Here is a 27,132-nt window from a genome sequence, read left to right as displayed (position 1 = left end):
TATGAAACTACAGGTGGGTGACAAATTAAACAAAGAACCAACATAAAGTGTCTTAATCAAGTGCTGGGCAAGATTCTCCAAGTCTGCTGAAAAGATAAACACCATTCTTCCAAAATTTGGTGTTTTGATGGTGGTGGTGGAGAGCTCTGTTTAACATGTCCCTCTATAATCTCCAATAGGTGTTTAACTGGGTTGAGATCTGGTGACTTTGAAGGTCATAGCGCATGATTCACATCATTTTCATAGTCGTAAAACCAGCGATACCTTTGTTTCCTGCATGGAAGCATCTGCATTCATTTCTCTCACTCATTTGTTTCCAGGTTCAATAAGAGTGATTTTTTTCCCTTCCGATTGTTTTAATGATTTAGTCATTTTCCCAGATTCAGGTTGTGTATTCCAGTTTTGAGCAGGTCTGTTACAGGTCTGTTTCAAGTCAGTCCAAAATTTTGCAGGGATGCACCGATCCGACTCACTGGATCAATATTGGCACTGATACTGACCTGATTAAGCATATCAGATATCAGCCATAATATGACTGATCCACTTTCAACCGTCAGTTTCTCTGTTGATGTCATTTAGTGGTCAGTGTTTCGGCTATCCATTACATTCATTCAGTCATAGCAGGCCGCCAACTCAGTTTTTTAGTGCCACAGCACCCCTGACCTCATGTTACCTTTCATAAAAATCATTCCAATAAATCTATGCAGTGAGGGATCCAGATTTTGCAGTGAGAGATCTAGGAAAAATTGGCAAAATGACAGAATAGGTATAGGATCAGTTCTTGGTATCAGCAGATATCTTGAGTTGTTGGAATTAATACAAGTCGAGTCATTTTTAAAACAAGTGACCGCATCTGAAAGGGCCCCAAGAGATGAAAGGATAATTAAACCTGATAAACAATGTGGCTAACCTGAACAACTCCAGCTCTTTTCTCATCTTTATCAGCAATTTGTATAAAAGATGAAGAAAGAAGAGCTGTTGTTACATTTGGTTTCACCTACTTTGTGCTCTTTTCTGTCCCTTTTCTGTCAACTTCTTCCTCAAGATGTCAAAGAAACCCTCCATTTTCCTGCACTTCACAGTTCACAGTCTCCATCTCACCTCAAAAAAACACATTTTTCTCTTGCAATGATTATTACGCACCAGTATCAGGTATTAGACATATTGACACACAGACTCGAGACCCGTGGAGATAGAACGGGACCCCACACAATTAGACTGAATATAATTTGTACTCAGGGCATCTTGAGCTTCTTGCGACCTCTTGGGAGGGGCCCACTTCTTTCTTCATGTTAACTTTGACCTCTGTTGTGTTACCCATCAGACACTAATGATAGAGGGTGGGGTGTTCCTTGTCACTAATAAAGACTGATAGCAGTGGGAATGCCTCGGGGTCGACAACAGGTGTACCCACAATCTGTCACGGCAACAGGTGGATGATGTGTGAAATCTGGAAACGGTCTCTCTGCTTTCTCTCCCCCAGGGCTCCTCTGTATAGTGTTACTGACAGGTGTGTTTCCTCCTCAGTAAATCATGTTAGGCAAATGATGTCGGTTACAGCCTTGTTGGCTGGTTGTTGTCTCATCATGCAGTTTGAGATGTAATGTAATGAGAAGGAAATACCACTTATCAATCACAGTCACAGAGCTGATTTCTTTGGAGAGGCAGGATTAATGTACCGCATGTAACACAACTCAGATGTCTGTTTCACTAGAGTTAGAGAGCAGACCGGAAAACTGCAGGGTGTCTCCAAGTGTGTGTTCAGCTTTAAAGGAACAGTTTGACATTTTGGGAATGTTATGTTTCTTTAGTTTAATTCATACATAAACTCAGGCATTAAAACAACAATTTGCAGTTTTAGGCATTTCCCCCTGCTTCCAGTCTTTATGCTAAGCTAACTGTCTTCTGGTTGTATCTTCATGTTTAAAGGAATAGTTGGACCTTTCTCCTTTTGGGGGGGAGAAAAAGGCTTATTGCTTTTTTGCTGAGAGTTAGATAAGAAGATTGATCTCATGTTTGTCTATCAAATCTAAAGTTAGAGCCAGGACATGGTTAGCTTAGCTGAACCACAAAGACTATGGGGCAAGCTAGCTTAGCTTTGTCCAAAGTTAAAACGTCCACTTTCCAGCACCTCTAAACCTCACTTATTAACATTATAATGTATATCTGGTTTAATCTGTACAAACTTATTATCTAAAAACAACTACTTGTGGTTTTGTGGGGGCTATGTGCTAGACTTGCTGGTTGGGAGCAGTGACTTCCTGGAGTCCCAAGATGCCAGTTTTTGAACAGATTAAGCAAACGAGATATAACCTTTTAGTTAATTGCTGAATTTAGGTGTTGGTGAACAGATTTCTTTGACCTTTGACAGAGACAGGCAAGCTGTTTTTATCTGTTTCTAGTCTTTATGCTAAGTTAAACATCTCGTGGCTCCAGCTGCATATTTATTGAACAAACATGAGGGATCAATATTCTCATCTAAATCTCAGCAAGAAAGCGAATAAATGTATTTCCCAAAATGTTGAACTCTGCTTTTATAGCAGCTGACTGTAGCAAAGATGACAATGTGCAGAATAAACAATAAAGTACAATAAAAACATTAATCAAGGTGGCAGACAGTTTAACCCTTCCCGTTCCCTTTCTGTTTTCCATTGCATCTTTTAGTACAGCCATGTTTTTAGCTCCACATAAGGAGATGACTCGGTGTGAGGTCAGTTGTTCTCACAGTCTCATGAATTAGACATGAGTGATGCTGTGGTCCGGCTCTGAAGAAGGGACAGCTGAGCACGCCGGCTGATGTTGGCAACATGAGGCCATTTGTGACGTCTGCTTTATTAATTAGTAAAGATCCCTCTGGTATCAGGTGGACAAGGCTGCTGACTAATGGGAGATTACCCCTAAGATGTACTTGAAAGGTTGTATAAGAGGCAGCAAGTAGATTATAGAAATCACCAGAAAGTAGCCACGTGTTTGATAACAATTATTTATTATTATGTTTATGAGCAAATGCAAAAGATAGAAAACGTGCTGACTTATCTTGGTTCCAATTGTTTGCCTTGAAATCAAATTCTTTCTGTTAAGTCAATTTTAAGGTGCTGAAAGCAACACACTATCACCCCCATCACCACTGTGCCTCCGATTCATCTCCTGTTTTTGTCAGAACTTCTATTCATTTCTTAGTTTAGACCGAGAGGAGAGTATCAGATCACTGTAGCCATGTCAACTGTGAGTGATGTGTTGTCCTGAAACAGGACCAGTTTCCCTCCAACTGAGAGCAACAGTGCAGCTGATAATTTGAATAAGAAGCAAGGAGGGAGGGGGGGGGGCTCAAGTACTTCCCTCCTTTCTGGTCTATGAGGTGGTTGAGTTTTCCAGTACTCCTTTACCACTCAATGACCACTTCCTGTCTTCAGTAAATTCTCTTCTGAAACACTGTGCTGTTTCTAGAGGTTGTTTCAAATTGTAATAGTCTATGTTTAAATAATGTTTTCCATGACCTGTAAATTTTATTAATTTAAAATCATCTTTCTCTACTGTATGTGCATGTTTTACCTTATGCTGCTGTAACCTTTACATTAATGTGACAGCATTCAATTCAGTGCCGTTTTACAATACACAGTATTACTAAGGAAATGTGACTTTTATGTAAAAGACATGAGACCGACATGCTATTTACATAACAAGGTGCATGTTTGCAATGGGGGGCTTAGACTCAACACAACTGTGTGTTTTTTCAACAGTGATTGTGTGGAATAGAAGCAAATTCCCACTGTGTTAACCAGTAACCACCCCTTTAATTTGATAGCGCTCTCTTACAGGCCAAGGAGCTCGAATAAAACTCAGTGTCATGTTGTTTTATGGTTCCAGTTAGAGCTGCAACTAACGATTTTTTTCATTATCAATTATTCTGATGATTATTTTCTCGATTAATTGTATGCTCTCTAAATGTCAGAAAATAATGAAAAATGTCCATCACAGTTCCCTGAATCCCAAGGTGACTTCTTCAAACTAGCAATCCAGAATCCAAAGATATTCAGTTTATTATCACAGCAAATCCTCACAAATAAGAAGCTGAAACTTGAGACTATCTGACATCTTTGCTTCCGATTTTAGTTTTACATCATCATCATAATTTTGTTGTATTACCTGTAGATAATCACTGTATGAGAATCCTATTAGCCGCAGGCGTGCAGAGGAAAACGGAAGCTGGGGAGACGACATGTCCACATTGCTGTGGGAGAGAGACCGTGCAAACTCACACACACACACACACACACACAAACTCTCACACACACACACGCTTTCACACACACACAGATCCTATTAGCTCAGGGTCCCTGACTCATGTTCTCCCACAGTGAGCTGTCAGCTGAGGTGGAAATTTAGAGTTTTTCAGGTGTTATAATGCAATGGAAGAGTTTTCCTTCAAATCTACTATATGATTAAATTTAAAGTCCTCACAGGTGTAATGCAGTTTCTAGACTGAGATAAAAAAAACTAAAAAAATAACTATTATTAGACTATTCTGCAAGTTTGTGGATGTGTCTGTTTTTGGGCCTAATAACATGGAATAAATGTCTTCTTCAGTTGTTTCAGTTAAAATTTTTTGTTGTTGCAGGGTGAACCTACAAATTGATCTGACCAAATTCGCTTTTTTATGGCACACTGTGCTGTTTTGTGATTGTTCGTTGCTATGCGACAGGCTCTTCCCTATGGCAACAGATGATGCTGATTGGAATACATGAGAGACCGCCGGTTGTTTTCCATAAAGCTACTATCAGTACTGGATGCTGATTGGCCACCAACCTGAGGAAGTTTGTCTGACTGGATTTTAGTAATTGTTGCTTTTCATTTTACCAGAGTTCATCCCATACCGTCTTTTTAAGTAATTAATTAAAGGAATGGAATTAATTAGATTAAAACTGAAGAGTCAACAGCAATAAATAATTGACAGGTACAGCAGTTTTAGTGAGAATTAATTCAAGGCATCGAGGTGTCGCTTTGAGGTCAAACCAGATCATCACACTACCACAAGACATGACTTTATTAAAAGGAAATTATTTGTGGAAATCACATTATTGCGTTAACCTGCAATTACTTTAGTTATCTTTAGCGGCCCGCTACATGAGAGCTGTTTTAGAATGAAAATGACACCAAACTGTGTTACAGAAGCTAAGCTTTGTGTGTAATGTCTCTGACCATTTTACACCCCAGAGCCTGACTTCAAAGCCCTTCAAAAATAGAAAAAATAGGATTTGCCATTTCCCTCATTGTGAGCCCCTTTGACTGAGTACCCCTTCCCTTTTGATCTGTCGCACCCCTTAATTTCCCCTAATTTCAGATTGCCCATGACAACATGCATGACTACCTCTGTATAATCCTGTCCTATGTTGTTTTTGTTGCCTCTGTAGCTCCATGGCTGTTGCCGCCCTCCGCCCTCTTCCCCTGGGAGGTAACGTTCAAAGGCTCTGCTCAGCTCGATGGATGACCAGCTGAATGATGGAGATGGACACAATCAAAGGACATACTCCCTTCATTGTGACTAGATGAAGGGACAGCTACCTTCCTCCACCACTGAGGGGACGTACACTGCAGCATTTTGATGTTCCTCAGGGTGAACTGAAGCTCCTCAAAGAATTAGTTGTTTACAAAGAGAAAATACAGATTTTTTTTTCAGTTTGCGAAAGACACTCAGAGCATCGAGCTCATATGTTGACAGTTTATCCCTGTGATGCTTGTTATGAGTTGTCCAACCTCAACCAATGAGCCAGAGAGCTGCAGCAGCGAGGGCAGCAGCTGCATCACTTCCTCCATCACCACCTCTGAGCCATCCTCTATGTCTGGACACACTCACTCCACCCTACCTTCCCTCAGTGACACCCGGAACACCCAGCATGAAGCTCCCCCTCCACCTCCCCTGCCACCCCCGCCTCCCGGGGCTCCTCCGCCTCTGCCGCCCCCGGCGACCACGTCCACCAGCCACAACACGAGGAAGAAGCGCCGTGTACGCAGCTTCTTCTGGAAGCCGATCCCGGAGGAGAAGGTCCGCGGGAAGCCCAACATCTGGACGCTGGCAGTGCGGCAGCAGCAGTACCAGATCGACGTCCGCTCTGTGGAGGAGCTGTTCGGGCAGCAGGAGGAGGCAATGACAGGCATACGTGGGGGGACGCCGGCCACTGGAACATCAGCCCGTATCTCCCGGACCCGGTCCTTCAAAGAGAGCAGCAAAGATGAGGTGAGTGTTCATCAGTGTGTCCAAACACGATGATGTAGTTTCTGATTGAGGGTAATATATTCAACCCATCGGACCTGCATAAATTGCCATCTTTTAAATCCAATCTTATATGTTCTACTATAAGGAATGAGATCATTTCTACTATTGATTGATTGTTTATAAGATCCAAAAGTTATTCACATTGTATGTCACTGTTTTCGCAGCTTTTTAAATGTTTTACCTCAAGAAAAAGTTTGGACAAATTTAGAGTTCATCGGTATATTTTTTAGATTTTACTTTAAAAATCTATTCTGGCCTTTGTTAGACCAAAAACTTTATAAACTGAGAAGAAACCTGAAATCCGGCACACTGTTGGTCGCTAATCAATCAAGATTCAGGCCTGAATCTTATCTGATGAACTATGAAAGTGAGTACAAATGATTGACAGTGGAAAGGATTTCTGGTTTCTTCTGAAGGTGCGGACAAACCAGTGGTAAGTAAGCGGTTAGTGGTGAAAAGCAGACAGAACTAACATGTTGTACAAAGTTGTAAATTATACCACTTATCATCGAATACTAAAATGTCATTAACCTCCATCACAGTCCTTGCTCTCACTGCAGTCAAGCGGCATCCCTCCTTCTCTGCGTTTTAGATTATTTTTGCCATGCAGATATAAAACAAGAATATAAACAATCAATATTTTATGTAGCAGAAGTCAGTGTCACTGCCTCTATCAAACTGGCTGAACATTTAAGAGTCTTGTGATTTCATGATCAAACTCTGAGCCAAGCAAATGAAGCGAGTAAATTAAAATATGCTGCTGCTCTCGTTACAAAGCTCAGTTTCAGAAAATACACAGTGGAGTCATGTCACTTACAAATTCTTACATCCACAACCACCACCCTTGTTTTTGCAAACATGTGCAAGACATGCTGGTTACCTCAAGTCCTAAACACACCACCGATGGGATTAGAGAGTCCCAGATTCATAACCATACAAAGCTTCAGTCCATAACTCTACACTGCTCCTTCTGTATTAAGATATCCCTGCAGGGACAAGTTAGGTAATGGTGCTAAGTTACAGCTTTTCTTTAAGTGTAGAAAATGATTTGTGTTCATAATCAGCACAAAAGCGGGCTTGCGTCATTGTGGACTCCTGGAAAGTATGTAACAGGTGAACTGTAAAATAAAACCCACGTGAGGCGTAAGGAGATGTCACAGATAATTCCCCTCTGTGTCCCCACAATGAACTGAGCGCAGCTGGACAAACCTCAAAGTGTGAGCAGTTTGCAGGGAACAGTTGTTACTCAACACTCCTTCGGGAGTTTCAAATAAAGCCACAGTCAGTGCACATAGACGCATATCTCTAATGCTGTCTATTAGCTAGTCTATCATATATTATTATTGACTAATTGATTAATCAATTCAGCATAGTTTGTGGAAGGAAACTTTAAATGTTTTTTTTTTACTTTTCTGCCTCTGTCTTTAACTGAAGCCACAGATGTGTCTAACTGCTGTTTAAAAGCTTTAATTAGGCCTTGTGAGGGAGACTTTTTAAAAATGTACATACTGTACAGTCACCTGTTAAAGGAAGGCAGTACAAGCTATTGTTAATGGAGGAGGTGTGAACCACACGTGTGGCCCGGTGGAATTTCAGTGTCCCATAGGGAGAGTAAGGGTGGTGGTGGGGGGATGCAAGTAACACGAGCAGCAACTATAAGGAGTAGTTGGGAGTAGGCAGGGGTATATATGTGTATTTCTGTTTCATTGTTCAACTGTTTAAAGGCTGCTTCTGACTAAAACTACAACATCTTTTTCAGATCAGTATCCTTGACTCCAAGAGGGGGATGAATGTGGGCATTTTCCTCAAGCAGTTCAAAAAGTAAGTCTTCCACCTGCTTCACCGCCTGAGGGAAGATCAGCTTATATAAAGACCAGGGGAGCATGAATATCGTGACAAATTAAAGGATCCTGATGGAGAGCGCTGCCTAACATCTTCCATAGTGTTCAGCTGGGTTGAGATCTGGTGACTATGAAGGCAAAAGCATATGATTCTCATCATTTACACACTCATCAAACCTTTCAGTGACCCCTCATGACCTGTATATAAGCATCTGAATTTGTTATGTTTCTCCCCTCGATATGTCACTCCTCTGATTGTGTAACATGTTGTGATATTCCTGTGGGAGAAATGTAATGAAATCCAGGATGGATGCGTCACAGGTTTAGAAATGTTGGTCGTAAAAGTCCAGAACATGAAGCCATAACTAAGACATACAGGTACAGAGTGTATAGAGGGAAGGAGGATGATGAATTTATATACAATTTGGCCGGCGCTTCAGTGCCACAAGCTAACTGCACGAGTACTGAGAAAAGAAAGATATTTTGGCCATTACAAGGAGGCAGTGAGCTATCTGGAGACTTTTTTTATCCTTCTTCAAATCCCATATTTGAGTATAATGTGTTTACCTGTTCACACTGTTTTCCAAGAGATACACTGAGTCCAAACACTGATGGTATCTTAAGACCACAGACATGCTAGCGGCTTTGTACTTTGGCACAGTGGTACTTTGAGCTAAATGCTAACATTGACATGCTAACATGCTCAAAATGACAATGCTAACATGCTGAGCTGATGTTTAGCAGTTATAATGTTTACCATGTCCAACATCTTAGTTTAGCGTGTTAGCATGCAGACATTTGCTAAGAAGCACACAACACAAAGTAAAGCTGAAGCTGATGGGAATGTCACTAGTTTTGCAGGTATTTGGTCATAAATCAAAGTGACTTGATGGTGGCAATAAAGGAAAAGTCAGGGGATCATTAGTCATTAGGATTCATCATGTGGGAACCATGAACGTGTAAATTTGGTAGCAATCCATCAAGCAGGTGTTGAGATATTTCACTGGATAAGGGAAAACTTTGACCTGCTGATGGCGCTAGAGGAAGGTTTAGGCAATCCATCCAATTGTTGTCAAGATATTTCACTAAAAGCCAAAACAGTCAGCCTGCTGGGAGCGCTAGAGAAAAAGCAGAGGATTCAAAATCATTAGGATTTATCCTCTGGGGACCATGAATGTCTTCACAAAGTTTCATGACAATCCATCCAGTAGTTGTTGAGATATTTCAGTCTCAACCTGGATCAAAGTGATGGACAGACAGACCGACATGCCCATCCCCAGAGCCATATGCCGCTAGCATGGCAACATTGTCAGTTTCAGTTTGTGTTTGAGGGTTGAACAGAGGAAAAATCCATTATAAACCTTTATAAACGTGGAAGATTAGGGTCAAAATCTGTGTCAGTTATTTTAATAGGCTTTCTTTGCGCTCCATTGTTTATAATTAATTGGATCAGGAAATCTCGAGGTGTGTTTGACCAGACTCAGCGTTGTACTTCGTGTTTGGAGTAGAGTACAAAAAGTGTGTCAGGTGTCTGTTTGCATGACAGTGTATTTGCATGGCTCCCCACTATATTTTAATGACATTTGACTGTCCTAGGAGCCATGCTGCACTCTGTCTGAGTGTGGCCAATGACCTCATCGCTGTCAATGTTTATTCTTGTTTGTTCATTTTACTTCAACACAAGTATGTGTTTATCTTTTATCCGCTATGTACAGTTGACTCAGAAAGAGTTCAGACTCCTTCACTTTTTGAACAATTTATTTTATTTTTGCCAATCAGTCTACACTCAACAACCCATAATGACAAAGCGAAAACATGTTTTCAGAATCTTTTGCAAATCTATTAAAAATCAAAAACATTTACACAAGTTTAAAAAGTAAAAGTGGACTTTCTGAATCTGAATCTTTCTGAATATTGAAGATGTTGAAACAGTTACCAATTTTGGCAGTTTACTGTGTATTGATAGCTGTTTCAACAATATCTTCAATGTTCCTCAATATAGAAATGCTACTCTCTCAGACCCACCAATCAGAGTGTTTTGCAGATTCACGTTTTTATCAAAAACTGCACCATAGTTGCTAAATTTAATCTAAAACTGACTCTGAATCAGAAAGTGAACTGTTTCTTTTAAAATCATAATTTGCAAAATAAATACAAGCAATAGAAGGAGCAGGATACCAAACAGAGCAAACACCCAGAAAAACAGGGAAGAGAAAAGAGAATGGAAAAAACGTTCCCTAATTTTAACACAGAGGTTGTGTGAAGTGGACAAATTCAGTTAAACTACTGAATGTATTATCAAGTTTATACAAAGTGTGATATTTAACTTTCCTTCACTCTTAACAATGCAGGCAACAGAATTTTAATCTTGGAGATCGGATGTTTCTCACTAAAATTATGCTTGAAAGTTGCAGTTGATTTCTCTCATCACATTTTTATATATAAAGGCTCGTACCTTTTATGTTTTCTATCAAAGAACCAGATATGTTCAAACACAGTTGTTCATCTTTTGTGCTAATAATTCAACCAAGAGAGTTTTATGTCTTTTCAAGCCTTGAAAGTGCTCCATCTGTAAGTCAACTGAGATTGCCTCTGCAGAAAACAAACAGAAGTAAAAGTCATGTTCACTTTCTTCATGAACGATGTTGGGTGACCGGCAGTTAGAGCACTTCTGAGGCTGCGATCGGCGTGAAACTCTCCAAACAAATATCATATAACATAATATAATATAAACTTTATTCATTCAGCACTTTTCAAAACTAAGTTACAAACTGTTCTAAACTGTTGAACCAGGATGGAAACATTTCAGGACTGCAATAAGGCAAATAAAATCAGATAGTTAAAAATAATACAAAATACTGTAAAATACCCAACAATGTAAAATAATCTTCTCCTCCATCATCCAGGAGCAGAACTCGTCATGTAGCAACACACAAATTTAAGCTCAAAAATCAGGTAGAGCACAAAACTTATGTTACTGTTACCATGACCATGACCAGGGCTCCTCACAATACATTTTGATCCAAGAGTTGAGTAAACATGTAACTGACACCGTCTCAGCAAAAGTGGAATATTATGAGCTTCATAAAAGTGGCATTTATTGCAGCGTGCATGTATCAGGTTGCATCATATTGTAAGGTATCTGCTTACTGGAAATCATCCATGAAGGATATCTAATAGTCTTTTATATAGCAGTGATGTAATTAGAGTAGATATTGTGTTGCAGCGCCACAGACCAGGATGATGTCATGAATGAATTTTACTAGAAGTAACCAGACATGATTGAGAATACACGTTGAACTGGTGAAGTGAATTTAACTGCACGTTTAATACTCACATGTACAGTCAAGGGTACAAAAATGCATCCAAGCACGTTGATACTCAGTTGTGAAAGCTGGACAAAGCAGCAAACTTTAAAAAGATCTGGATCCCCTAGAAAAGCATTTTATCTTTATCAACAGAGCAAATCCTTTAATTGTTGGTGCCATTATTCTGTTTTACATGTCAATAAAGCTCCACCAGACCATGACAACTTTCTGTCTGAGGAAAAGTTTGATCAAGTCCCTTTGTAATCATCGAGGGAGCATTTAAACTGAGCACCTGTGCTATTTATTGACCTTAACTGAAATGAGATCTTTGACTTCCAGGTCCAACCGCTCCATTGTGGAAGACATACGACAAGGAGAAGGAAAGATTTACGGAGCAGAGCTGCTCAAAGACCTGCTGAAGCTCCTGCCTGACATAGAGGAGGTGTGTGTTTATGCATGTCTGTGTGGCTTTTAACTAATTATGAATAGCATAAAGTATTTGAATTAAAGACCAAAACTGATGATAAAAGACAGTAGAACCCGCTGAACTTCTTCCTTCTCTATTTTCTCCACAGATCAAGAAGCTGCAGGCGTTTAAAGGAGATCCAGACAAGCTGACGCTCGTTGATTCCTTTATGTACCTCTTGATCCAGGTGCCACGGTACGTTGATTTCAATGGCTGAGTGCGTAGTTTATTCAGTCAAAGAGAAATGTGTTATTTGTTTGACATTCAGTGAAAGGAGAAAAGGATTACACTGTTCAGACTTTAATACATTTGTGAGGATAGATTTGTATTTTGTGGGGACTTTCCAACTAACTCGTACTGCTCTCCTGATTTATACGTGTTCTTATAAAGTTGTTGCATTCGTTTGTATTTATTTTTCAGGGACAGTGCACATAAAATGACAATTTAAAATGTAACAGTTAGCCAAGATTGAAGAATTGTTATCTGCAGTCTCTTCCAAAAGTGTAAATAATCAATTTGAAAGTAAAAGTTAAAGGTTTTTTTAAATAATCGATTAATCTGCTAATTACAGGTATTTCTTTTGATGAATCGATTAATTGATATGTCTATAAAATGTTGAAAAATAGTGAAAAATTTCCCAGAGTCAAGGAAACGTCTTCATATGTCTTGTTTTGTCCAATCAAAACCCAAATATAATCAGTTTACTATCATGTATGACAAAGAAAAGCATTAAATCATCACGTTTGAGGATCTCAGACCAGCTACAATTCTGCTTATAAAATCATTGAAATGATTATTTGATTATTGATTGAATAGCCGATTGACTAATAATTGCAGCTCTAAATAATTGCCCTACCAGCAAAGTCTCAGATATTGTGGACATTTTCTGGAAAATGTTCTTATCTTTTTTCCAAAGTTTCTTCTCTGCAACAACACTGGGTGATATCACATTACAGTAGTATTAGTGTAATGGAGATGGTGTGTGGGGGGAGCAGATGTAAAACAATGTTTGGAAAAAAAAAATTCTACTCTCTGTGAGTATTAAATGAAGTACCATTAATTTTTAAATGAGTATTGAGCATCTGGAGGCACTAAAAGCTCTATTAGCTCGCATGGCCACTCAAGATAGAGATACTGTATGTTCAGTTATGTCCCACTAACTGTAATGTAAGAAAAAAAAAAAACTATCCCTCCTGTTTCCTCATATCTCATCCTGACCATTTGAAAATAATGTTTATGCTTCACCACACCCATGTCTACATTAATCTCCTGTCGTTCACTACACATCACAGATTCAATCCCTCTATGTGTTGCACTCTGACAGGTTCGAGGTTCGGATCGAGGCCATGGTCCTACGGGAAGAGTTCTTCCCTTCCTGTGCGTTGATGAGCCATGAGATCGATGTCGTCCGCGTCGCCACTAAAGGTAATGACACATCCTTCTCGTACACACAGTCACAGGCGCTCAGACAGGTGACCCAGATATTTGAGCTGTCAGCAGCGGCGTACAAAAAGGTTAGAATGTGTCATCTGTTATACAGCGGTGTGGAAAGACAAGACTGTTTCATCTTTTTCCTTTTTAAAAGTATTGTATTTTAGATTTTTCATATGTAAATTTATACATTTTATGAATCATAAAATGCATTTTTAATGATTGCAAAAAATTCCACCATAGCTGTATATAGTTGCTGGGCATTTTAAGGGGTAAAAAAAACCTTAAAATGGACCAAAACCCATGAGTACCACCCCCGAAGTGTAACAAGACTGAGGGTCTACAGCCATGCTAGCAGCTCTGTGAGGCTGCATTAGGCACAGTGGTGCTAAATGCTAAATGCTTCTGTCTGCATGCTCATATTAACAATGTTAACATGCTATTGTATACTATGTTCACCATCTAATGTGTGTTAGCATGTTAACATTTGCTAATTAGCACTAAACACAAAGTACAGGTAATGCTGAAAGGGAATGTCATTAGTTTTGCAGGTATTTGGACATAAACCAAGTATTAGACAAATTAAAAGCTTAATGATGGTGCCGGATTAAAAGTCAGGGGATCACTAAACTTCACACAGTTCATCCTGAGGGAGACATATATGTGTCTACCAAATTTCATGGCAATTCATCCAAGATATTTCAGTCTGGACTGACCAACAGATATTGCCATCCGTACAGCCACGTCGCTAGAATGGCTAAAAAATGCCATGTGCTACTGAATTTGACATATTCTTGGGATTATAAACTGACCAAGACCTTGTGAGCAATATTAAACAGTGATTACTGCGCATCTTTTGAGCCTCTGTGTCATTTTAGCTGAGTCACACTGTCTTGCCTCTCTGTGCCTTATTGGATTTTTCTTAAAACCCTCCTCTACAGTACAGTGACCTTTCCACCGCATTGCAGGGCTATCAGTTAAACACTGCATGGGACAAATTAAGTCTAACTTTTATGACACCATTTAATTAAAACTATCTGCAGTACCCTTATTTACTCTTACTATTACTATTATTATATACCGATGGTCAAAATGCAAAAAAGAGATGTAATTTAAGCACTACTACGTTTGAAACAGATCATTATTACTGCTGCAAGTTGTCCTGACTGATGCTGGTAAATCAAAGTGGAATAAGTGTGTAATGGGTTGCTGTGATCTGCTCTGGATTCACTAATTGCGTTTGTATTGATCCTTTCCTATAGAGCTGATGAACTGCGAGGAGCTTCATGCCATTCTGCATCTGGTGTTGCAGGCCGGAAACATTATGAATGCTGTAAGTCTGCAAGTCATGTTCACTTTATATTACACAGACACTACACTCCAGTCTGTCTGATTTACTAAAGCGAGTGTTATTCTATGTTCTTCTTATTGTCAACAAATCCCATGAAAAAACAAAAAGCCTATAATGTGTCAGTCCATCTCTATACTTTGTGACTTCCTTTCCTTATGTCGTACTCAAGACATAAATCTTTTAAATGGGTGAAAATATATAATAGAAGACTTAAAAAGGCTTACAAAATTTCATAAAATGGCTGGACACTGTCGGTTTTACCAAAAGTAATTCAAACAAGAGTAAATATGTGTAAAGTGCATTTGTTGGGGATTATTTTCAGCTGTGAATTAATCCTCATTTGGTACTTGGTAGTGAGTATTTACAACAGTATGTGAGATTGACTCCAAATGAACTTAAGTGTCTGTGTTCATGGTGATAAAGGAACATGTCAGCCAGTGCAACAGTGAAAATATGCTTATTTGCTTTCTTGCCAAGAGTTAGATGAGAAAATTGCTACCACTCCCATATCTGTCCATTAAATATGAAGAGCCAGGAGACGGTTAGCTTAGTTTTGCATAAAGACTGGAAGCAGGAGGAAGCAGCTAGCCTGGTATAAAGACTTTTCTTAAAAAAATCAGCCTAGACTGGACTTTACTGGTTGGTCCTCTCTCCCCCTGTCTCTTACAGATCGCATTAACTCGGTAAAAAAGAATGTATTGCCCAAGTTTCTCTTTCAATCTTCCCTCCCAAGTCCTTTTTCAAAACCTTAGACCAAGCCATTCTTCCTTTATATGGAATAAAGGCCCTGTTAGGATACAAAAGATGCTCTTACAGATGCCAAAAGCATCAGGGGGTCTTGCCCTTCCAAACTTCCAAGTATATTATTGGGCAGCAAATATACAAAGCATCCTGCACTGGTCCCATTGTCATTACTGCCTTAGCGACTGGGTCCCTACCTGGGTCAGGACGTGTCATGCAGACCAATGTCTTTTACGGCACTGGCTTGCGCCCCACTATCTAAGTCTCCCTCTAATCTAAATTATAGCCCTGTAGTGAGTCAATCACTGCAAATATTGACTCTATTTCTAAAGTATTAAAAACAACCACCGACCCTTCCCCACTCCTCGCTCTCCTCGGCCTCTCATCCAAATATACTCCTCTCTAAAATCCCCAGAAGGATGCCCTGGTCTTCCCGTAGATCAATTCATTGTTGGTTTTAGTCTTTTAATGGGATTTGTGGACAGTAAGAAAATTATATAATATTGCCAGCTGTGTCTTTTAACATCTCTCTACGTTGCTGTGAGATCATTCTTTTGTTCCTCCGTGGTTCTTCAGGGAGGCTACGCAGGCAACGCCGTGGGCTTCAAGCTGTCATCCCTCCTCTCATTGGCTGACACCAAGGCCAACAAGCCCGGGATGAACCTGCTGCATTTTGTCGCCATGGTGAGTGACGGCTTCAGTTATACAATATCAGGGACACTATTGAAACCTGTAGTAGCTTATGTAATTCAATACAGCACTGTAACATAATTACCATGGCGTCAAATCCTTTGATGTCAACAAAAACTGAATGTTAACAGCAGTGCAGTTTGTTGCAGGGCTACATATTTGGGTTACCTCAGATCAGTGGTAGGCAAATAGCGGCCCATGGGCCAAATCTGGCCCTCCAGCAAAAACATCTGGCCCCTGAAGAAAGCTGAACTTTTCACTTTGATAGTTTACAGCAAAACTTTTTTTTTTCACATTTTAACTATGAGTAGATAGCAAATCTACTACAGTGTAGTGTAGTGCAACACAGAGGAAACATTTTCATATTCAAGTCATTTTTGCCAAATTTATATTAATGTACGTTGCTCTTATTCTGTTGTTCCTTAGGTACTAATGGAAAAAAATACATTTGCTGTTGGATATAGTCCTAAAAAACAGTTTCATCTATCAATTATATTCTTAAATTAATTAATAGGAATAAAAAAACAAAATATTGGAAAAATGCAGCGTCCCCCTTACATAGTTTCATACAATAAATAAGAATGATATAAGGTTCTCTTCTGTTTTTGAAGCCATTAATGTGGATGTTAAGCAATGTGTTTCACCCAGATAAAGTTCATTTATTGAACATGCTCATCTAAGAAAAACACAATTTGAAGTATTTTACTACAATATGGTAACTATGGTAACTATTTTAGAAGACAATGCATTTCATCCAGTTCATTTTTCATATAGGAAAATCTCTTGTCTATGCTGATTTGTGCAGTTAACCCACATAAAACTTCATATGTGTAAAATTAAATTCAAAATAGTATGGTCCAGTGTGCAGTTAGAGACAGTTATTTGTCAGCCGGAAAGAATTAGTTTTATGTAAATCTTTCACAGCAAACAGCGTCCAAACACCATGATTACAAGAGGGCGGCAGGTGGACAGCAGATGGTGACAGGAAACAGAAAAGAGCCAAGTGTGGCTGGCCAAGCACTTACGTAACCAAACAAAGGCTACAAGCACAGTAGTCCATCACACAGCAGTGATGCCTCTTTATCATGTACAATAACAAACATTTCATGATGTGTCTCTACATGTAGGAGGCAAAGAAGAAAGATGAGAAGCTGCTCAAGTTTCCAGATAAACTTCACGATGTCCAGAGTGCAGCCAGGTAAACAGAGAGATTGTTTCCTTTTTTGACAATGTTGTTATAATTAATACCTTCCAGTAAGTTTGATACCTGACAAGCCTGTTCTCAACATTGCATCAATGAAAAAGTCATACCTGCATACAGACTCCAAACCACAAATTTATTTTAAGTTCATATAATCAATATTTTTATATCAACAATGAATCAAATGACCTGCAGAGAATTATCACCCGACTCTGCAGTTTCCCTCAGCTCTATGTTTTTCCGGCCCCCAACTTAACTGTTCTGGTTCACTCTCACTGCTCTCATCAGCCTCGTTTCCTGATGCAGCAGGCAGCTGTTTTCAGCTAAAAAGCTCTAAAACCCCCACTGTACACTTCCTGCTCGCCACTTAACGGCAGACAGACAAAGATAGTGACCAGCTGATGAAGAAATTGCAGCATTTAGCAGCTAAAGAGCCGGAGAGCCAAACGAAGCTTAAAGGAGAGTCAATATTGGACACAAACAAACATGACTTCAAATGAATGCTAATGTTGCTTAGTGTCCGTCTGATGTGTAAATAGGTAACTATTTGCTAACATGTTTGCTTTATCAACTCTCTAAGGTGGTAATGTGTCAATGTTGTGCTTAGCTTGTTGTGCTGCCCCTATGTGGCCAAAAAAGTCCAATTAATTAAGACTTACATAGACAGCATTTTAGTCTCAATCACATCTTAAAGGATGGGTTCACAATTTTTCAAGTCTGTCTTAAAACAACAGTCAGGTGCCCAAATGAACACTGAAAGAGGTTTTCCTTGCTGCAATCATTCCTCATGTTCATACTCGCCATTAAAAGATCCCCTTTAAATGTGCCTTCAATGTAAATGATGGGGGCCAAAATCCACAGTGTGTCCACACACACAACAATGCATTTAAAAGTTTATCTGAAGTTTATATGAGGCTTCAGCAGTCTGAGTTAGTCATATCAAGTGGATATCTGTCACAATTACAGTCTTTTTAGCATTAAATTCCCTCTTTGTGTTTCCTTGTTGAGCTGTGGTGGAAGTATAATAACAAAAAAAGGGACTTTGGCACTAAAAAGACTGTAACGCTGAAAAATATCTACTTGATTTGACTCATTTGGACGAAGCTCCATATTAGTTTCAGATAAACTTTTAAATACATTTGTGTATAGGAGGAGGACTGTGGACTTTGTCACTTGAAAGTGCATTATGCAGGGATCTAATGGCCAGTATGAACAGGATGAATGATTACGGCGAGAAAAACCTGTTTCAGTGTTCATTTGGGTACCTGACTGTTGTTTTATGACAGACTTGAAAAACTGTGAACCCATCCTTTTATTAAAACAATGACAAATTATGCCTCCTGAAGATGATCTGATTGGGACTGAAGCATTGTCTGTTTAGATACATTTGTGGTTTTGAGTCAGTGTGCAGCCAGAACATCATTCAGACATGTAGTGTCAATGGTGAATAGTGTCTCATGAATTATGGCTGCTGATAAACTACACAGGCATAAATTGATTCCCAGAATGTGTCATTCAACAATTTGAACAAAACAGACGTTTTTACATTTTTATTTATCGCTGAATTGAAAACCAAGTCCAGCCTCATCACTCAAGCTGACATCTAACTTAAGAGCAGTACTTTGAGAGTCCTGTTCAGAACGCCGTGTGATGCTGGTGGCTGTCAGGCTCTGTCAGCTTCACAAGGTCATCTCTTTGTGGCAACAAGCCCAGATTACTCCTCCCTCCCGCGGGATATGCGAACACATTTCTCCCTGTCTTCACCTTTACTGTATGACAGTCTGACAGTGCACTCAGTAAAATGTTGTCAAATATTGTCACGCTATCAACTTTAAGGAGAATTTTCAGTCAGCCGTGTGATTATAATACATGTAAAACAAACCAAAATTGTCTATAAGGAGGAAATTTCCTGATCTTCATGCTGTAATTTTTCTCATATAGAATATCAGTGGAGAACATCGAGGTGGAGTTCTCCTCCTTATATGTCCGGATCAAATCCCTGGAGGAAAAGGTTCAAGGAGACCCGGAGCTACTGCAGCAGCTGGAGCCCTTCCTGCAGGTGGGGCAGGAGTAGTTACATAATACATTATATACACAGACACATGTACAGAAAGCCACTCTACATTTCTGGTGCTATAGATAATGACATCCATGAAAGTGTATAACATTTTATGAATTAAAAATGTGTGCATGTTTGATGTCCTGTCTCAGAGTTCAGCACGGACACTTCAGGACCTGAAGAGACGCAGGCTGGATCTGCGTAAAGAGGGAAACACTCTCATTGATTTCTTTTGTGAAGACAAGGACACCTTCAAGCTGGACGAGTGCTTCCGCATCTTTCAAGACTTCTGCATCAAGTTCAAGAAAGCTGTTAAGGTCGGTGTGCTTTAAAGAATACTTTGAGTTTTTCCAACTTTTTGTAGTTTTGGACATGATTCTCATTGGTTATGAGATCTGGGAACATGGCGACATTGCTGAAAAGAACACAAGCCGTCAAACGACTATGCAGGTTTTAAACGAACTTCCAGGTTAAATCGCTGGCTAGTTTACAACCTGTTTGTTTTTCTTGCCAAGTCGGACTTCATTGTAACACCATGTTCCAAATCTTCAGCCATTAGTTTGGTGAGTCTCTATATTGTGTTCCTGTCTACCTGCCTCTCAACGTTTCTCCTCCTTCTGCTTTCTCTCAGGACAACATGGACCGCGAGTTGAAGGAGGCGGCGAGGCAGCGTCGGCTCAGAGAATTGGAGGAAAAGCGCTTTGCGTGGTCCAGTGCAGATCAGAGCGGGGGATTCGGTCGGAGCAGCAGCGAGAACGACGTGGAGATGCTTACCAAGGAAGGCCTACTAGACTTCTTCCAGCAGAGGTCTCAGAGTCCACACAGTCCGCTGGGACGTTCTGCCAGTGCTCGCCGTCACCGTCACACCATGACCTCGATAGCAGACCGCGAACTCCAAGGGTACCTGGAGCTATTTGGAGGCACTGGGAATCCCACTGACTATTCCAAGTTTAACAGTCTACCTCGGTCGGGTCGCCCCATCCAGCGGAAGACGACCCCCTGGATCTTAGCCCAGGACGACAATCGTGAGCTGGGGTGCGACAGACAGGTGACATCTCCGCGTGCAGAAACTGAACCTATCAGCCCGCTGGCCCGGTTTTCCTCCTCTGGGTTTAACGCTAACGAGGACCCATACAACAACAATAATTACTCATCTGTGTCCGAGGGCAGCGTTCTGCCTCATTCCTTTTATGTCTTTCAGAAGTCCAACCCAACAATTACCAGCCACATGAATTTTAGTGTGGAGAAGCATACTTTAGTTAGAGGTCCTCAAGCCTTTGAACTACCTAGTCCAAACAATAACAGCAATCATATGCACTTTGTCAACCAGGGGGATGTTGTGGTGACTGATATGGAAAAGGAGAGACGGTCACCTCCCAAGACTCTGGACAATCTTCCAGGAGTTTTAGAAAGAAGGCTGGATCTCAAGTCAGCGTGGCAAGGGAAAATAGATCCTCCAACACAGACTGGGATCTCTCCTGAGGGAGAGAAAGAAGAAGAAGAGAACAGCACAGTTTCATCAACAACCTGTGATACTCCCCTCCCGTTAGATACCTCTGTATCCAATAAGAAGCCAGTGTTTTATATACTAGACTGCACAGAAACAGACTGCTCCGTTACCCTGGATTACTCTGAGGGTGAAAGTTCATCTCTAACGAAAGAGGGACTTAATTTCAGAACGAGCGACTGCAGCAAAGATCAGGAGAGCCAGCAAGATCCGAGCTCCCTGTCCTCTAATCTGGAGTCCCTGTCTCCCAATGACCAGTCGGTTTCAACCAATGAGCTCTCAGCACCAAAATCTGTGGACGCAGCTTCCATGACTCCGTCTGCTACCACAGAGGAATGGGACACAGAGAGCTGTGACACTGCTGAGGGAAAACAAAGTGTGGAGAAAGATGCACAGAGTAGCAGCAGAAAACCAGTGCATGCAAAGAGCAAAGCTATCAAAGCGACCAAGGGCAGCGGAGGACGTGGCGTGCGAACGCTGACCAGCAGCGAGACCCAGGGCATGCGGAAAGTCGTGCCCATTAGCAAGCTTGCCAGAGCAGGTAGCAGCAAGCGAGCAGAGAGAACCTTGGCGCATGAGGGTGGAGAATCACGTCGGCCTCTGCGTGACCAGAGCACACCAGCCAGAGGACAGAGCGAGAAGACAACGAGACCGCCTCGACACTCCAGTCTGCCTCCAGATGACTCCAAAGCTCAGAGGAGCCTCACAGGCAGCCTTTCCAGATGGGCGCGTGATTCTACCCCAAGAAAGGCCTCCATTCACAAGCCGAGCGCCAAACCTCTGAGGAACATCCCCAAGCCTGCACCCGAGGAGAAGATGTGCCGCTCCACCATGAGAGCCCTCGCACAGGCTCAAGCTCAAGCTCAAGCTCAAGCTCAAGCTCAAGCTCAAGCCCAGTGTGCAGCTTCCTCTGAGAACAGCAGCTCACACACACTAGGCCCCAAGAACAGCTCCGATGTTCCCAGCTTTGCCCGCAACACCGTAGCGTCGACTTCCAGGACCAAGAAAGAGATGGCCACCCCGTCCGTCCCCTCCACCCCATCTCGCAGCGCCTCGCTCACGGGTCGACAAACCTCTGTGAAGCAGAACAGGTTATCACCCACAGTTCACGCCAGCGAGGAGCGGCCGCAAGGGACAAACCTGCGACGGGTGCAAAGCATGAAGGCGGCCAGTCGCAGTGCGTACCGCAGCGAGACTCCCCCTCCACCTCCAACACGTGAAGATATTCGGAAGACTAACAGCTTTTCTGAAAAGTCTGTCCAGTCTCGAGACTCGGCCACATCCAGCAGAAGCTTGAAGCCAAGCTGGAAATAAAACTGAAAGCAGAGGAAAGTGACTGAATAAAGACAAGTAGATAGAGGCAACTTTTCCCCCCTGTTTGATGTAAATTGATATTTGCTCTCCGTCCCCATTTACAGACTTTAAAACTCCGATCATATCATGCAAAAGACAGGAATCTGAAAACAAAAAAACCTTAAGCTTTCTCACCTTGTAAGATTCCTTCAGTAGCTGACATCAGGGTTATAAATTGCAAAGAGCAAGATGCAATGAACTCCACGTGTTTTTGTTTTGTTTGTACAAAGACTGTTTTCACAGGTTCCTTTTTTGGGGGAGGGGGGGGGGCCATTAACTAAACTGACAAACGGCGAATTAGTGTTTTTTCACCGGAGCCTTTTTGCCTGCTTAGCTGCGTATGTACCATATGTGCTGGTGTCTGTGATGATGTTGATGTACAGTAAGTAAACACTACTGACTATATAATGCTGCTAATTAGCTCTGACAATTTGAGACTGAGTTTCAGTGTCTTTTTCATTCAGGGTCACAAGATTTGTTGTACCTTACCTTGCTGCTGTTATAGTGTCTTCTAGTTGTGTTGCATCCTCCTGTAGAGCACCGCTCTGTTTGCTTTTCGGTTCTTTTGCTTGATACCTCAGAAAGATCGCAGTGGCCTTTTACCAGCAGAAGAAATAGAATATGTTCATTTGGTTCTGCATGACAAAGATGTAGACGAGATCTGATCAGTTACTGCAATGTCACTTTTTACAAAAGCCCTGATATATTAATATTACTACAATATATAAAGTCACAGATTATACACCAGTATATCCAAACTGTGGTACTTCTCGTACCTTGTGTATGTATTTGTCAGTAGTTTGTAAATGTTTTAGAACTCCTCCATAATATCATGGAGTAGATGTGCATGTAGGAAATGTTTCCTATGTACAGTAGGCTAGTACACGATCAACACTAATGCTGTGAAAGAAAAGCATTGAACGCACCTGAAACAACACTGAAAATATCACCTTCTACATGTGATTATTTTGACAGTCTGATCTAATTTTTTCTACTGTGAATGTAGTCATCTCATATCAAAGGCCTGCACCTTTCTTGACAAGGTTAAATTGCAACAAAAACCCAAACTTGTCATAATCCAGCCTGGTTCCAGTTTGTGCCTCTCATGTATTGCTATTACATTCAAAGCACAGAGATGAACATCTGTTTTTCCATAAATACCTGGTGATCTTTGAAAGACCCAGAAGGTCATTACACAGCAGTTACTGATGCTCTGAAGTGAAGTAGGGCTGCAACTAACAATTATTTTCATTATTAACTAATCTGCTGATTATTTTCTAGATTAATCGATTAGTCGTTTGGTCTATAAAATGTCAAAAGATCGCTGTTTCCCAGAGAGACAAGCTGATGTCCTCAAATGTCTTCATTTGTCCCAAAGAACAGCCCTAAACCCAAAGTCTTAGAGGACCAAAGACATCAGAAAATATTCACAGAGAAAATTTGAGAGATTTTTTCTTATCAATTCTAATCAATTAATTGGTAGTTAATTGGTGGTTGCAGCTCTACTCCAAAGGTATTTCCAAGATCCTCAAAGACTTTTCTAACTATCTGGATGAAAAAATATTCCTCCAGCTACATAAAAAAAGAAAAATATTTAACCCATCTCTCAAGTTGTGCTTCTTTTCTCTAATCCAAACAAAGACTGTCTGTGCTCAGTTTATACGATGTGGAACAAAATGAAAAAAGTTTTATTATCAGTTTTAGTGTATTTGTCCATATTGATGTTACATTGTATTATTTTGTATATTCATACAAATGACATGTTGATATATTTCTTGTGTCATACAAAATGAGCAAGAAGATTTGTATCTTTAGTTTACCTGGATAGGTTATAATTTCAAAAAGGTTCTTGCACATCATTAAGTCTTAATAGGATCAAAAACTCTTGACTCTTTGAAAAGAATCCTGCACACTGTCCATCACTTGAACTCACTCGATTAACACAATGTTTTGGTCCTCATACAGACAAACGTCTGTCTGTATGTGTTTGTATTTGATGAAGGTCTCAAGAGTGAAACGTTGAGTTCAAGTGATAGACAGTGCGTGGGATTCTTTGGTTTTCTTTTCGAGTTTAACTGAATAAGAAAAGTAGCCACAAGAATCTTTATTATTGTGCATTAGACAGAACATTTATCCATCCAGATGATAAGAAACATCTTTAAATATTGTGTGAATGCCTTCAGATCAGCAGTAAGTGTTGTTTAATGACATTCTGTGCTTTTCAAAGACCGTCTGTTATCTAATTTTTTAAAGGATGCTTAGCTCTGTGACTGGACTCTAATAGTTATACATGAGAGGCACAGATTCATCCCTGTTGACCATTTCACACCACTTGCCTTTCAAACTGCATTGTGCCTCGATGGCAACTACACACATAACAGTGCATTGCCTTAAAGCTTAATGTAGCCGATCCATCACCAGTAGAAGCTCCTTGATTGTAAAACAAGAGTAGAAATCTTTCCTACATTCCATCACGCTGAACTGAAACAGTGACTCAACTGGTTAGTGATTCACTTTGTAAATAATGTAAAGACATAGTATTTTTCTGACTATCAACATGTTTACATAGCATTGAAAAAAAAAGGAGGGTAAAAGAGTGAAGTATATGTTTGAGCACAGATATTTAAAAAACGGTCAAAGCGTCCATATCTTCCGTCAGATGTTGAGAGCCCTGGCCTGCAGTGTGTTGACATGCTGTGCGTGTCTTCCTGTTCCCTGTGATGCAAATGAAGTTGATGATCCGATGACACAAAAGGCCCCAGTATGACATGTGACTGTGTGTGTGTGGCCTGCATGTAGCCTAAATTTAGATCCACTTTCACATAGTAAAGTAATGTAGAACTGGAAGTAATGATTACTTTCATGAATGATTGATCTGACTTATTTTCTTGATCGTTTGGTCTATAAAATTTCAGAAATTTGTGAAAAATGCTCATTACAAAGCCCATCCTAAAGCCCCCAACTTTTCTTTTCTTTTTTTTTTTGTCTGTCCAACTGTCCGTACCCAAAGATATTCAGTTGCCATTCACAGAAGATTTTTGTTGGTTATAAAACATTTGAGAAGCTGGAAACAAAGAATTTTTGTCATTTTTGCTTAAAAAAAATTACTCGCATGATTATTCAATTAACCACTTTGTTGCTGATTATTTTTCTGGCGATCGATTAATCAACTAATTGTTTCAGCTCTAAAGAAATTACATTTCAAATTAGTAATGAGCTTGTGCCTGGGTGTGCCGCAGCTCGTCAGCTTCCACTGCCATTCAGCCTTAGATTAAGATATCTTAAACTGAGCGACTTTGATTTTGACTTTGGAAACAGCAGCCTGACGTGGTTGAAAGCTCTGGAAAAAGCTCTCAATGGATATTGTGTTAGTATTTGTCAAACCTACTCCAGATCTTTTAAAGTACAACCTCTTGTAAACGCCGGTCAAAAATCACAGATTGTTGAATATAATCTACAATTTTAACAATTTATAACTTTTACACCTAACAGCAACAAATTTGTTCATCTGAATTAAGTTTTGTGTACATTTGGATTATGGATCAGGCGGTTTTAAAAAGAGGACACACCAACTATTATTCTACTTCCAGAGCTGTGGAGCTGCTGTTCTCCTCACATGGACACAATTTACACAATAAGTCGCAGTCTTCAGCCTTTTATCGTCCTCCTTTGTGTATCCCACAATGCACCCTGGTGACACCTTTTTAACAGCCCCGGGCATTACAATGGGTGCCCTTTACATTACATCTGACTGGCTTACAGCAGCAGAGCTGGTGTGGAATTTGCATACTTACTTACCCTTTTCATCACTTCCTTGTTACAGGGATGGTTACCATAGTAACTCACCCCAAACATTAATTACCATTGCTGACTAAAAGCCCCGCAAGAAGGTCAGAAATGTTGTTATAAATCCCCAGAAAAGACAAAATTGCATTGTCTAATATCATTTTACGTAAAGCTGCTCACAAATGGGACTTTATATTATTTAGAGTGAATCTTTATTTGGCTCTTAAATAATTTCCTGCACAATTGCTGATTCTGTAGTTGTACTATCGTATTCCCTGATGATTAAATGTGTCTTGTTTTTGGCATAAATTTCCCCAAGGATGTCTTTAGTACACTGGAAAGGAATGACTAGTTACAATAGGGTGTTTTTTTTTACTCTGATGTGATTCTTTGTGATGAGAGTCTTGACGCGTCGGCTGTAGTTTTCACTCCTGAGTCAAATAAATGCTCTGCTGTTCTGCTTGGTCTGTTACAATCTCACGATGACAAAGAAAAGATTGATCACAACATGGAGCAAATGATGATATCTGATCACTGTAGACCACAGGGCTGCAAATTGTGATGTTACTCTACTGCAGTTTCTATTTTCTGATGATGACATCAAAGAAATAAATAAAATCACATGTTGCTGTGTAAACTGATCACTTGTTGGGTGTCTTTTTTTAAAACTGGGAAAAAACAGCTGAGCAAGCTGACTAACTGGAAGAATCTTCTTTATTTCACCAACATGTTTTGGTGCAGGGCATCCATCAAGGTGATTTACAGAATGTCTAAAAAAAACTTTACTTACTTAACTTACTTAAAGCCTGTAGCTCTACTTTGAGCATAGGCCACCAACAGAGGCTCTCCAGGCATCCCGGTCCTCGGCCAATTTCTCCAGCTGTCCAAAGTCGACAAGATGACTGAATCTTTATCAATTATCCAATGAGAGCAGGACACACTGACGGCCAGCCTTTAAATTATATTACACCTCTACACAGTAAACAGCATATTGAAACATAAACAGTAAAAAAAAAAACATCCTGAAATATCATCACACAAATAAGGACAGAATTTAAAACCTGCATGAATTTTTTAAAATTGTCAATACAGCTGAAAACAACAAAACCATATCAAATAATTGT

The 27,132-nt window shown here is 40.2% G+C and overlaps 1 protein-coding gene across 1 annotated transcript in view; it reads left to right on the top strand.

Moving 5' to 3' along the window:
• fhdc1 (FH2 domain containing 1) overlaps positions 1–26,649 on the top strand; it is a 37,537-nt gene extending 10,888 nt beyond the window's left edge. Inside the window, exons 2-12 of the mRNA XM_042398433.1 lie at positions 5,412–6,235; positions 8,034–8,095; positions 11,763–11,865; positions 11,999–12,084; positions 13,214–13,314; positions 14,583–14,653; positions 15,989–16,096; positions 17,230–17,300; positions 19,245–19,362; positions 19,515–19,679; positions 19,994–26,649. Of these exons, the coding sequence (XP_042254367.1) occupies positions 5,732–6,235; positions 8,034–8,095; positions 11,763–11,865; positions 11,999–12,084; positions 13,214–13,314; positions 14,583–14,653; positions 15,989–16,096; positions 17,230–17,300; positions 19,245–19,362; positions 19,515–19,679; positions 19,994–22,183 (3,579 nt within the window). The 5' untranslated portion in view covers positions 5,412–5,731 and the 3' untranslated portion in view covers positions 22,184–26,649. The remainder of the gene's footprint in view (positions 1–5,411; positions 6,236–8,033; positions 8,096–11,762; positions 11,866–11,998; positions 12,085–13,213; positions 13,315–14,582; positions 14,654–15,988; positions 16,097–17,229; positions 17,301–19,244; positions 19,363–19,514; positions 19,680–19,993) is intronic.
• The last annotated feature ends 483 nt before the right edge of the window (positions 26,650–27,132 follow it).

Source organism: Thunnus maccoyii, chromosome 2, assembly GCF_910596095.1.
Source record: "Thunnus maccoyii chromosome 2, fThuMac1.1, whole genome shotgun sequence".
Classification (NCBI taxonomy): Eukaryota; Metazoa; Chordata; class Actinopteri; order Scombriformes; family Scombridae; genus Thunnus; species Thunnus maccoyii.
Note: the sequence above shows the minus strand (reverse complement) of the source record. Positions and strands in the feature narration are given on the sequence as shown.